The sequence below is a fragment of the Sinocyclocheilus grahami genome, unplaced genomic scaffold (genome assembly GCF_001515645.1).
Source record: "Sinocyclocheilus grahami isolate Dianchi unplaced genomic scaffold, SAMN03320097.WGS_v1.1 scaffold1035.1, whole genome shotgun sequence".
In the NCBI taxonomy this organism is placed as follows: Eukaryota; Metazoa; Chordata; class Actinopteri; order Cypriniformes; family Cyprinidae; genus Sinocyclocheilus; species Sinocyclocheilus grahami.
Genome location: NW_015506214.1, coordinates 185,883 through 199,236, shown reverse-complemented (window position 1 = coordinate 199,236; position 13,354 = coordinate 185,883). Strand labels below are relative to the sequence as shown.

Sequence of the window (13,354 nt, the reverse complement as noted above, 5' to 3'; positions counted from 1 at the left end):
CATGTTGTCGCCTCTCTCTCTCTCTCTCTCTCTCTCTCTCTCTCTCTCTCTCTCTCTCTCTCTCTCTCTCTCTCCATCTCAGATGTCTTTCATTTCCTGTATGGTCTGTGTACAGTGCAATTGCTGGTATATCATTCGGCCTTACAGTCAGCAAGCTCCTTCAGACTTTTAAACATTAATGTTTTCCGATTTTTCCCCAAAACCTGCTTGCATTGGGTGCAAATATAATAATGTGTGCTCTTATTTTTGCTTGTTTTATATAGCATGCAAAAAATTTAGAAATGGCCTGTTTTCAGAATAATCAGTCCAACAACAATGGCAAAAGTTTTCACAGCTGTATTTCACAAACATTTTTGTCCAGAGTGAAAGGAGAACTAGTGAAACTAGTTTTGAGTTGAAATGTGTTACCACAGACTGATAGCGTTTTGCTTTTCAAACAGGTTTCCACCTCAGTGCCACAGTAGTGTCGCCCCAGGCCGGCCAATCAAAAGGAGCCTACAATGTGGCTGTAATGTTTGACCGCTGCCGCATCACTTCCTGCAGCTGCACCTGCGGAGCAGGAGCCAAATGGTGTGCCCACGTTGTGGCCCTCTGCCTCTTCAGAATTCACAATGTAAGAGATTTTAGATGTACATTTATGCCCTCTGTTTAGGGATACACAGAATATCAGTAGCCTATCAACTATTAGCCGGTATTAGGTTTTTTTTTTTGGGGGGATATTGAAATTTGATATTTATATATCTAATATATATTTGGATATTGCTTCATTTAGCCTATTTATACATTTGAATTATGCTAACGCTTGTTTAAAGTTAATCTTTAAAAACATTAAGTATTTCTTAGCAAATCTGAAAATGTGTGTGTATATATAAATATAACCTTAATGCTGCAAAATGCATCTATGCAGGATGTGAAAAAGTTACTCAAAAAACCCCCCCCCCCCCACTTTCTCACCCGATTTAACGGGGATTTAGTCTGAATAAAATGCTAGTAGCAGAGGATTGTAAAATGAATAGATGTGATTATGATCATTTGATAAAATGAAGAGAGCTCGTTTGAGATCATTTTACTTTAGTGACTGTTTCCTATCCCGTCACGGAGACCGCTGAACACGCCTCTTTAAATGGTTTCGTGGTGGTCGTTGTTGTATTTTAAAACACAATTGCAATGTTTTCAACTGACATTATGGCATTTAAAATAAAATGATCCCAAACGTAACTGTGGCGCGTGTGGCTGCGCTGCGCTGCGCAGTCAGTGAACCGCTTCCATCGGCGCTGCTGCAGCAAAACACATTGTTGCTAACATGAAACATTTTTATGTGAGTATTATGACCAGTACTTACTTTGATCCTGCTGGATCCTGTTCCGGAAAATGTCAGATTTCGAATTTTTGCGTTGCGGAAGGCCTATTTGTTTCTTAAAAATCCAGCATTAGATCGTGACCGTGCATGCGTGCGTGCATACGAGACGGAGCGAGCGTGGGTTTGGCTGGATGTATTTGGAGCTTATTGCTCACGTCTCATTCGGTACAAATCCAGATGTTTCCATATTCGTAATGTATTTGAATGTTAAACTATTATTTATAATGTAAACTAGGCTTGTACTTTACACGCATTCGCATATAGACGGAAAATATCACCCTCTTCACATGAGCAAAAAAGTCCTTGGCATAACAGCAGAGTGGACCGGTATATTACGGTCTATTTAAACTGACCAGTGTAATCTTTTATATGTTTAGTTGACTGTATTTTATTTTGATAATGAACAGACTGCGATGTAAGTTTGAAATGCTAGAATATGTGGGGTGTGTGCGCGAGAGGTGCCTGCGCGATCGAGCATCTGATGCATAAAAAAACGTGTTTATGGAGTGCCGCGCCACACTTCTGTTCTAAATCTGTTAGCTTAATTATTTAAGCCAGATATATTTCGCTTTTTTTTTTTTTTTTTAATGAAAACAAGTTATTTTTATTTAGGCCTATTGCTTACATAGGCTATACATTTTCCTTAAAGCATCCCATTTTGTCCCAGGGCATGAAAACCTGTGCCTAGGCTAGTTAGGTCCTACAGAAACTCGTGAACGATGCTCTTAGTTGTGGCATCACCGTTTAGTAACAGCATTGAATGCTCTGGGAAAACATATAGTCAGTGTCGGTCACAGCGCCTTTTAATTGCTATTTTAAATCCAGCAGTTATTTATTTACAAATTATAAGCTCTGATTATGATAGGTTTCGCAGGTTTATTTTATTGTCATTCACTTTTTATCACTGTTTTCGCATCTAAGGGAAATTAAAAATTTCATGGCCGTGAATTAAGAATTCGTTCGATTTGTGAATTTGTTGCCTCATTTTAGTTAAATCATGGGTTATTTAAGGAACAAAATTAATGAAACATGGACAGTGGCCACAAATTAATTAGTCATAGGAATGAATTAACAAGTTGTAGGAATGAATAGCCTATCTGTCCTGTGTCCCGCAGCCCTGCAAAGCGCAGAGCCCGATATGAAAGAATTATCTGGGGAAATGACTTAGTTACTACATTTCTATTGCTTTCCATGTTGAAGAACTTTGTGTTGTTTCTATTTTAATGTACTTTTGAAGTTTAAATCACATTAAAAGCTTAATTTGTACATTATGAATGAATGATGATGCATTTATATACCGTCACCGTCACTCACAGCCGCTCGCACGTGTTTTGCGCATGAGCCACACGCAGCCCAAAATTAAACTGCTTAATTGACCATCGATAGCTTTAATCGATTGCATCTCTTATCGACAATTAATCGATCATCGATTAATCGTTGACATCCCTAATATATCTCATATTGTACATTGTTAAATGTAGCATTAAATTGATTTCAAGTGTTTTTATTTTCGTTTTATTTGTTATTTTTTTGTTAATGTAATATAATGTAAAATTATTTGATTTGGTTTATTTATTTTATAAAATAAAATGGAATTTTAATAAGTGTCATGTGTAGCGAATCAGCTCATGGGGAAATATGAATAATTAACCATAACTAAAATGAGGGAGTTTATCCCCTGCATTCCTTTTAGGCCATAAAACCAGTGATATCAGCATTGGTTACCATGGAACCAGAGGCCTGTTCTGCCTTTCTGAGGGGTTAGGTGCATTTCGGGGGAAGGGTCCATAGACCCTCGTAATTGGCCATTTGGTTAGGTGAGGGGGAGTTAGATATTATTTGTTAAATATAACAAAAAGTTGTGTCTGATTGGTCCAAATGCTACACATGGAAGTAATTGTCTTATCACACATATTTTTGATATTGTTTTTCTGGTGTTTCTGTTGCATTTTTTCTTATATTACCTTTGAAGTAAACAATCTGCCATTGCTGCAAAATACCTTTACAATGAGGATGGAATTTGGTCTGTGGAAAAATACAGAACTTAAAATAGAAAAGCATATTTTAATATGCTTGTTTATGAACTAACCGCAAATCCATTTGTAGCGTAGTTGAAAATTTTCCCTTAAAGGGATACTCCACCCCAAAATGAAAATTTTGTCATTAATCACTTACCCCCATGTCGTTCCAAACCCCTAAAAGCTTCATTCGTCTTCGGAACACAATTTAAGATATTTTGGATAAAAACCGGGAGGTTTGTGACGGTCACATTGACTGCCAAGTAAATTACACTGTCAAGGTCCAGAAAAGTATGAAAGACATCGTCAGAATAGTCCATCTGCCATCAGTGGTTCAACCGTAACGTTGTGAAGTGACAAGAATACTTTTTGTACGTGAAGAAAACAAAAATAACTTTATTCAACAATTCGTCTCCTCTGTAATCTCTCTGCATCACCATAGCGCCATTTTGGAGAATGACCACTGAACACAAGCAGCGTATGGTATTCTGTGTCAGCCACGACACAAGGATACATTTTCTACGTGCGTTTACGCTTTGATTTGAACGAAAACAGCGCATCCGTGCAGCGCTGGCTGACACAGAAGAGCGTACGCTTCTTGCTTTCAGTGTTTATTTTGTGGTTGAACCACTGATTGCAGTTAGACTATTCTGACGACGTCTTTCATACTTTTCTGGACCTTGACAGTGTAATTTACTTGGCAGTCAATGGGACAGTCACAAGCCTCCCGGTTTTCATCCAAAATATCTTAAATTGTGTTCCGAAGACTAACAAAGCTATTAGGGGTTTGGAACGACATGGGGGTAAGTGATTAAGTGATTTCATTTTGGTGTGGAGTATCTCTTTAAGGTTCAAAAAATTAATGCATTAACAAAAAACAATTACTTAAGATGAGACACTTAACAATTACTAAATTCTCTGTGTCTCAGAAGAACATATACACATGCATTTTAATGTGCACAATGGCCTGGTTCAGATGGACATCTCTGTGGGGAGGATTTCACATCCAGCACATGCACGATCTGTCTCTAGGTTTCTATCTTTTCGGAGTGACCGTGGGCGTGAGAGCACTGAGAAGCTTTTGATTAGGTTTGATGCCTCCCTGTGGAGTCAGTAGGGTGGAGGGAAGGATCTGCACTGCTGTGATATCCCACCCCCCCATAAGAGGGCCTGCCACAGTCAGATAGACCTGGCGGCCCGGGCCGTGGGTGGTGTTTAGCATTTGCATGTGGGCTTTGTCTTCTGTTTGCTGCCGTTGGGGGAAATTATAACAAACTTATTTTGCATAAACTTTTTCTTGCATGTTTAGTTTAGTTGTAAATAACAGATACACAGCTCTCCTGTCTGGTTTCTTGTAAATTATGCTAGACATCCACTGAATTTGTAAATGTTGTTGTAAATTTGGAAAAGGAGAGAATAAGTAGAATAAGACTCTTTAGGTAGTGTCTGCAATATGACACTTGCCCATATTTAGGTGTCTCTTGGCAAATAGCTTTGAGAATGTATGACTTTAATGCACTTACACTTATTGTGCAGTCCTGTCTGTTGCGAACGGCTCGTGTTTATTCTGCTATTGTGAGTTGTATAAACAGTATATTCTTAGATCTGCTATGCTATGAGACATTTATCAACCACACAGTAATTGCAGTAAAACACTGACATTTTAAGATTTAATTTTGCTATAGCATGTCTTCATTTGCTGTTTTGTGCGTTGAGGCCGGTGTCTAAGGAGGTTACCTATCATTTCCTCACATCACAGCCTGAAGTTCAAATGCTTCGAGTTTGACATTTAGCCCACCTACTCAACAGTATCACAGAGAGTGTCATAAAGTATAGTGCATTCCTGCTTTTTCTTAATCTTTAGTAGAACAAAACAAAAAAAGATACCTGCCATTAAACTCAAACAGACAGGATTATGATATTATATATTTAGTAGCTAGAGAGGCATGCACCGGTGATAAACGGTGTGTGTCAGTCATTAGGCCTCTCGTTCTTTATCATCGCTGTGCCCTTTAACTATTTGAGTGGGCTTGTGTGGTTTTTTTCATGTGTGGTGGGCTGTCAGACTGTCCTCACTGCTAAACTTGCATCAATACATCCCACCATCCTAATTGTGCTGGTAAAAACTGGTTGCAACTTGCATTAAAAACATTCTAAGTTTTAACTGTGTTAAAAACATTATTAATGGTCCTAATCTTGACCAAAATGAACATAATGCCCCCTAAGCTGTTTTGGAATAGTCACCACCAGAGTAATTGCAGGGCAACCCTTTGCTGGAACGTTGTCTTTGAGCTAGTTTTAATGACTTAATGCATGTTTTATGTTTTTGGTGGCACTTTTTATAATTGCCAAATATTGCAAGAACCCAAAACTAAAACCATTTGCAATATCGCATTGCCCACATTTTGTCAGGATGAACACTGCCATAATGGTCAATGGAGATTTTCAAACTGGGTATTGCAAGAGGGTGCTAGCGGATCCCTGAAAAAAACAATTTTGACAAATGATTTTGATTTTGCTTTAAGGCTGTTTAGAAAAAATAAAAAAATATTTATTGTAGTACAGATACAATAAATTGAAGAAATGCTTAATATTTTTCACTTAATATATACAGTGCCTATAAAAAGTATATTACATGTTATAATGCTCATACAGTGCCTTACGAAAGTATTCATACCCCTTAATTTTTTTTTGTTTTATGTTGCAGGCTTGTTAACTGCTTTAAATTACACATCAATCTACTCCATACACCATAATGACAAAGCAAAAACAGAACGGTCACAACTTTGTAAATTTATTAAAAATAAAAAAATCTGAAATAAGTACATTGCATACGTTTTCATACCCCTAACTCTTAGCTGTACTTAGCTGAAGCACCTTTACAGCCTCAAATCTATTTGGGTGTGATGTGACAAGCTTTGATCATCATCATTTGGCAATTATCTACCATTCTTCTCCTCATCTCTTCACCTCTCAAGCTCTGTCATGTTGGATGGGGGCAGATGCACATTTTTAGGTTTCTCCAGAAATATTTGATTGGGTTCATGCTCACGCTCTGGCTGAGCCACTCAAGGACCTTCACAGAGTTGTCTATAAGCCAGTATTGCTGTGTTCTTAGAGTTATTGTCCTGTTGGAAGGGGAACCTTCTGCCCAGTCTGAGGTCCTGGATGCTCTGGACTAGGTTTTCATTAAGGCTATCTCAATATTTTGGTGCATTGAGCTTTTCTTCTACTCTGACAAGTCCCTCAGTCCCTGCCACTGAAAAACAGCCCCACAGCATAAGGCTGCTACCAGCACACTTTACTTTTGGGATGGTACTCTGCAGGTGATGAGGTGAGCTGCTTACCTTCAAACATGATGCTTTGAATTGAGGTTCATCAGACCAGAGAATCCTGTTTCTCAGTGTGTTTTCATGTGTCTTCAGTGAGGAGAGGATTGAGTCTTGCCACACCGCCATAAAGCCCAGATCGGTGGAGTGTTGCAGTGATGTTTGTCCTTCTGTAGGTTTCTCCTATATCCACATATGATCATGGAGCTCAGCTAGAGTGACCATTAGGTTCTTAGTCACCAGTCTAGACAAGGCCCTTCTCCATCAATTGCGCAGTTTGGCCACGAGGCCAAAGTAGCGCTATTGCAGATAGGAACAAATATACTACAAAGAAATATCCTGTTGGCGCGTTATTTGAGCAGACTTTGCTTTTCCGGTGAGTATGAGCGGTACACAAGCAGAGAACGCACATTCATAGAGAGGAATATTGAGCAGCGCGTCACACCGTGCAGTGAGGAGGAGAGTAAAACCTGCACGCTGAACACTGCTGGATGATGCGGTGCACCATATACGTATATATATATATATATACGTATATGGCCGAAAACCGAAAATGCGAAAGGCTGAAAATTCAGCGAATCCCTAAAAAAAAAAATATATATATATACACACACACACTGGTGTGAAAAAGTGTTGGCCCCCTTCCTGATTTCTTATTTTTTTGCATGTTTGTCACACTGTAATGTTTCAGATCATCAAACAAATTTACATATTAGTAAAAGATAACACAAGTGAACACAACATGCAGTTTTTAAATGAAGGTTTTTATTATTAAGGGAAAACAAAAATATATATATATATATATATATATATACACACACACACGTATATGGCCGAAAACCGAAAATGCGAAAGGCTGAAAATTCAGCGAATCCCTAAAAGAAAAAAAAAGAAAAATAAAATATATATATACATGCAAAAAAAAAAAGAAATCAGGAAGGGGGGCCAACACTTTTTCACACCACTGTATATATGAATTACTTGGACTTTTTTTTTTACATAAACATTTTTTTATGTTTTTTTTTATTTTGTAATTTAAATTCTGCTGTCAGTGATGTCTTTCTAATGTTGTGCTTTTGTGTTTTTGTTTTTTTTTACTTTATTTTGCAAACCAAGTTGTCTTACAATATCATGCAAACTGCCTTTCTTGCACTTAAATAGGTTTTAATAAATAAAATATATAGCCTTTTTATTTTTAGCAAGAGTGGTGGGTGCCTCAAACAGATCATCATAGGGATCTTTTAGCATCAAGAAATTTGAAAACCACAGAGTTACAATACATTTGGTGAAATGTCTTCAGATGGTTCAATCTGATGTAGAAGTATGTGGTTTCTCATAGAGTTAGACTCTCAGCCACATGGCTAATCCCACACTCAGCCGTACTGGGGTGTTGTCCAGGAATCCTAAACGTTTCCGTCCTCCTTATCCTCCTCAGTGCAGTTCTCCAGTTCCGTCCTTCATTCACCCTGATCTCCTCCCCATCCTCCATCTCCCAGACACAGCCAACACATTTCACTCCAGTAGCTCACAATGCTGCCCCCACGGGATGCTCCGCATTCTCTTTAATAACCTCACTATGAGTTAAAGAGAGAATTAGCTCTGATCGGCTCAAAGCGTGTCTATCTGGAGCTCATATATTATGTATGGGCCATTTGCAAATGAGGGGTTTTCTGCTCATGCTGGAGAGTACCAGGTGACTGCACACTGGGACAGCCACCTGAAGGCATCAAAGCCTCCAGACACATTAGAAATGCACAGAGTGTTTGCTAATGAGCAGCCTGCTTCTGGTTTAGTTTGCACTAGTGAGTGGGAGTTAAGGCAATGAAGCTTAATTTCAGTTATGTATGTCAGCCAATGTCAACCTCAGATATCAGCGACTCTTGGCATGTGTTTGTTTATAGGCTTCTGCGGTGTGTCTTCGAGCACCTGTGTCAGAGTCCCTGTCCAGATTACAGCGGGATCAACTCCAGAAGTTTGCACAATACCTCATCAGTGAACTCCCACAGCAGGTGAGACATGCATTATTTATTTATTAGTTTTTATAAATTGTAGAGATGGCCTCGTTGCTCATGGCTTCTCTGAGCTCCTAAGTTTCTTTGCACGGCTCTAAATAACTGTGATGAAGTGCACACAGTGGCCTCATTGTCCTTATTAGGGTGTGACGGCTCAGATTTCTCACAGTTTGGTTTGTATCATGATTCTGTGGTCATGGCTTTGGTGTGGTTCTGTAAACACTGAGGCAGATAACTAACTAATAATATTAAAATGTTAAATGCATGCTGTGTGTGTTGTGTGTAAAATGTTTATATATATATATATATATATATATAAAACATAAAGGGCTGTTAATTTAACCCGTTAATTAGATTAATTACGGTGAAAGATTACACGCTAAAATTAACGCACCTGCCCCGCCCCAGACCTAAGTGGGTCATCTGACATTCCATACAGTTGATTGATGACAAATATGAGGCAGGGCAACAACTCTGTGTGATGAAGCCTAGAGATCGTAGTTAGAATGTCCCTAAAATTGTAGTCTCTAGAATTATAGTTATAGTTAATTATAGTCCCTAAAAAAACAGTTTGAGTTTTTTTTCTCATATTTACATCATATAGTTAAGCAATATCACACAAGCAGTAAGTGCAATATCACACGAGTGCAAATGTGATACTGATCTTATACAACAGTTCAGTAAGAAGTTAATATTGTGTTATTTTAGACACAATGTTGTCTGTTTTGCTCAATTTTGCCAACGTAATTATAAGGACAAAGCAGAATTGTTCATCTCCGAGCAACACAGCTGCATTTCATTTCATTCATTTTGAATGAATTGGGTGAAGCATTAGGCTCGTTGGATTTGAAGCGGTGCTGCAGAGATCGATCGCTGTATGACATCATAGTACAGCGATAGCGGTTCAAAATCATAAGGAGCCGTCTGCTCACTGATCGCTCTCGTGGTACTTTGATGTCTCACACTGATCGATCTGATGGTGGTGGTGCGCTTCAAGTCGAACAAGCCTAAAGATTCAATGGACCATCCATAAAGAGAACCATTTGCTTCACTACTGAATGAATCAGCCATTTGAACGAATCAAATGAATGAATAAATGACTCAATGACTTAGTAAAAATATTTTTAAAACGTACACCGTTCAAACTAGGCTGCTTATGTTGAAGTGTTTGGGATGTGGCTTTTAATGATGAGACCTTTTTTGTAATCAGGCTCTCAAAAAGTATATAACAATTTGGATATAGATTTATCGGCCAACATATCGGTTATCGGCTTTCAAAAATAAAGAGTAATCGGTTATTGGTATCGGCCAAAATTTTCATATCGGTGCATCCCTACCTTTAAGACATTTACCACCACCTACTGGCAGTTTTAGTTTATTATTTAGAGTATTATTTCATTAAAGCATTAATTTCATATTTCCACAGTAATAATAATACAAATTATTAAAGGTATAGTTCACCCACCCAAAAATGAAAATTGAAATTTAGAGAAGTAAATCATCATTTACTCACCCTCATGGTCCAAAAGAGTATATGTAATACATTTTATTTTGAATCAAACTAAATATTTCTTGCTGAAGCTACTTTTTGTAATGTCTGTTTGATGCTTTACACAACAATGACTTTAAATGATCTTTTGGGAGTAATTACTCAGCCATATTTGATGTGCGATTAATTTGCGATTAATTAGATTAATCACCACATCATGTAATTAGATTACAAATTTTAATTGCTTACCAGCCCATATATATATATATATATATATATATATTAGCCATATTTGATGTGCGATTAATTCGATTAATTAATCACCACATCATGTAATTAGATATATGTATGTATGTATGTATGTTAGTAGTCAACATTTGAAGTTGATCAAAAAAGTTAATCAAAGTTGTCCTAAGACAAGAATGCATTTTGGGTTTAGCTTTTAGGACAACTTTGATGAAAGGTTTTGATCCACTTCAAATGTTGACTTATGTATGTATGTTATGTATGTATGTATGTATAAAATAGCATTTTTTTCAAACACAAGCTGTTATATTTAATAAGAAATAATACTCAAATATTATTAAATACAATTATTTAATGATTATAGTAATAATAATTACAATTATAACATTTTTTGTAAAATATTTTTCTATTAGATATGTAAATTTTTAATATAGTATATTGACAGAATCTCACTTCCTTTTCTTCGGTACCGCCATCTCAGAACATTTTTATTTTCTCTTTATGATTTGTCTAATGATAAATTCATTTCTGGCTTTGTGATTCTCTGTTTTGTATCTGCAGATATTGCCGACAGCTCAGCGTCTTTTAGATGAGCTTCTGTCCTCCCAGTCTACTGCTATTAACACCGTGTGTGGAGCCCCGGGTATAGACTGACCTACACACCACCACAATTAATGAATTTCTAAATTTCTCATTCTCTGCGAACCTTGTAATCCTCATTTTTCTTTTCTAACAATTGGTTCAATAGATCCTACTGCTGGCCCTTCAGCCTCTGACCAGAGCACCTGGTATCTAGATGAGTCCACCCTCAGTGACAACATAAAGAAGACCTTGCACAAGTTCTGTGGCCCATCACCTGTTGTGTTTAGGTAAAAACAGTCGGTCTGGTTCTACCTATATTGTTCTGAAGAAGAGTTTCTCAAACAGGCATACATTCCCTGTTGAGTGCTTTTTCACAGATTTTGCTTTGTTAAATCTATAAAACAAATTTTCACTTGAAAAATGAAAAGCAACCTCAAATTTGTAATGACTTAACACATTTGGTTACTTTTTTCTTTAAAGAGAGAAAACCGCATAAGTTGTTTATTTTTTTTTACATTTGTGTGGATGAAGATGAACAACAAACAGATGGATAAGCAACAGACAGAACTAACTGTTGTTTTTGTCACTTGTTGTTCTCAGTGATGTGAACTCCATGTACCTGTCATCCACTGAGCCTCCGGCAGCTGCTGAATGGGCTTGTTTGCTGAGGCCCCTGCGAGGTAGAGAGCCAGAGGGCATCTGGAACCTTCTGTCCATCGTCAGAGAGATGTTTAAGAGGAGAGACAGCAATGCTGCGCCTTTGTTAGAAATCCTCACCGAACAGTGTCTCACCCATGAACAGGTACAAACCTGACTTGGCCACATTTCACACACCAGGGTGACAGATTCATGTGTAAAAAAGACTGCGTCATCCTGATGCAAACACCTGCCACATTTGTGCCACACCTGCCACATAAATTCATAGGAATATCTACAGCCACACATTTGTGAACACCTTAAGGGGCAGATTTACTATCAGCTTGCGCCAGCGCAAACCCTCATTTGGGGTTAAAAAACACAGTGGGAAATTAGCGCTGAAAAGGTTTGGACAGTTATTTTTGCGACTCACCTTATTGAATATGCATTTGTAGGAGTTTCCCTTTCAATCTGTAAATTTATGGGAGGAGAGTATTTAAATGAATCACGCAACGTGATTTACTAAGATTTGCGCTCGTCAATTAACTGGTATTTATGGCATTATTTAATGGCCAAAAAAGCATGTCTTTAAGCAGGCGGTAATTTGCGCTGGTCATTATGGAAATAAGATGTTGCATCTGTGTTCTTTAATGTGGAATTGCGCTCTAATGCTAATCTGGCCCCAAATATTAATTTCTTAATTTTTTTTATTGCATACAGGTTTATTTTGAGGAAATTAGATAATATCCTAAAACTTTTATTAAATATATTCTGGCTTACTGTGTGTGTGTGTGTGTGTGTGTGTGTGTGTGTGTGTGTGTGTCACAAAAGTGAGTACACCCCTCACATTTCAGCAACCATTTTATTATATGTTGTCAAGGGACAATACTATAGAAATGAAAATAGGATATACTTTAGACTAGTCAATGTGCAGCTTGAATAGCAGTACAGATTTACTGTCCTCTAAAAATAACTCGACATGCAGCCATTGTTGTCTAAATAACTGGCAACAAAAGTGAGTACACCCTAAGTGAATATGTCAAAACTGTGTCCAAAGTGTCAATATTTTGTGTGAGCACCATTGTTATCTAGCACTGCCTTAATCCTCCTGGGCATGGAATTCACCAGAGCTGCACAGGATGTTGCTGGGATCATCTTCCACTCCTCCATAATGACATCACTGAGCTGCTCGGTGTTAGACACATGGCGCTTCTCCACCTTCCGCTTGAGGATGCCCCCCAGGTGCTTAATAGGGTTCAGGTCTGGAGACATACTTGGCCACTCCATCACCTTCACCTTCAGCTTTCTCATTAAGGCAGTTGTGTTTGGGGTTGTTTATCATGTTGGAAAACTGCCGTTCGGCCCAGTTTCTGAAGGGAGGGCATCATGTTCTGCTTCAGAATGTCACAGTACATGCTGGAATTCATGTTTCCCTCAATGAACCGCAGTTCCCCAGTACCAGCAGCACTCATGCAGCCCCAGTCCATGATGCTACCACCACCATGCTTGACTGTAGGCAAGACAAAATTTCCTTGGTACTCCTCACCAGGGTGTCGCCACACATGCTGGACACCATCTGAGCCAAACAAGTTTATCTTAGTGTCATCAGACCACAGGACATGGTTCCAGTAATTCATGCTCTTGGACAGGTTGTCTTCAGCAAACTGTTTGCGGGCTTTCTT

At 38.2% G+C, this 13,354-nt stretch overlaps 1 protein-coding gene across 5 annotated transcripts in view; it reads left to right on the top strand.

The window, feature by feature from the left end:
* Window positions 1-13,354, top strand: part of LOC107565928 (zinc finger SWIM domain-containing protein 8-like) — a 45,381-nt gene that overhangs the window by 9,296 nt on the left and 22,731 nt on the right. For all 5 annotated transcript variants that reach the window (XM_016251239.1, XM_016251237.1, XM_016251236.1 and 2 more), the window contains exons 4-8: window positions 441-613; window positions 8,609-8,716; window positions 11,016-11,097; window positions 11,203-11,323; window positions 11,637-11,838. In XM_016251239.1, the coding sequence (XP_016106725.1) occupies window positions 441-613; window positions 8,609-8,716; window positions 11,016-11,097; window positions 11,203-11,323; window positions 11,637-11,838 (686 nt within the window). The remainder of the gene's footprint in view (window positions 1-440; window positions 614-8,608; window positions 8,717-11,015; window positions 11,098-11,202; window positions 11,324-11,636; window positions 11,839-13,354) is intronic.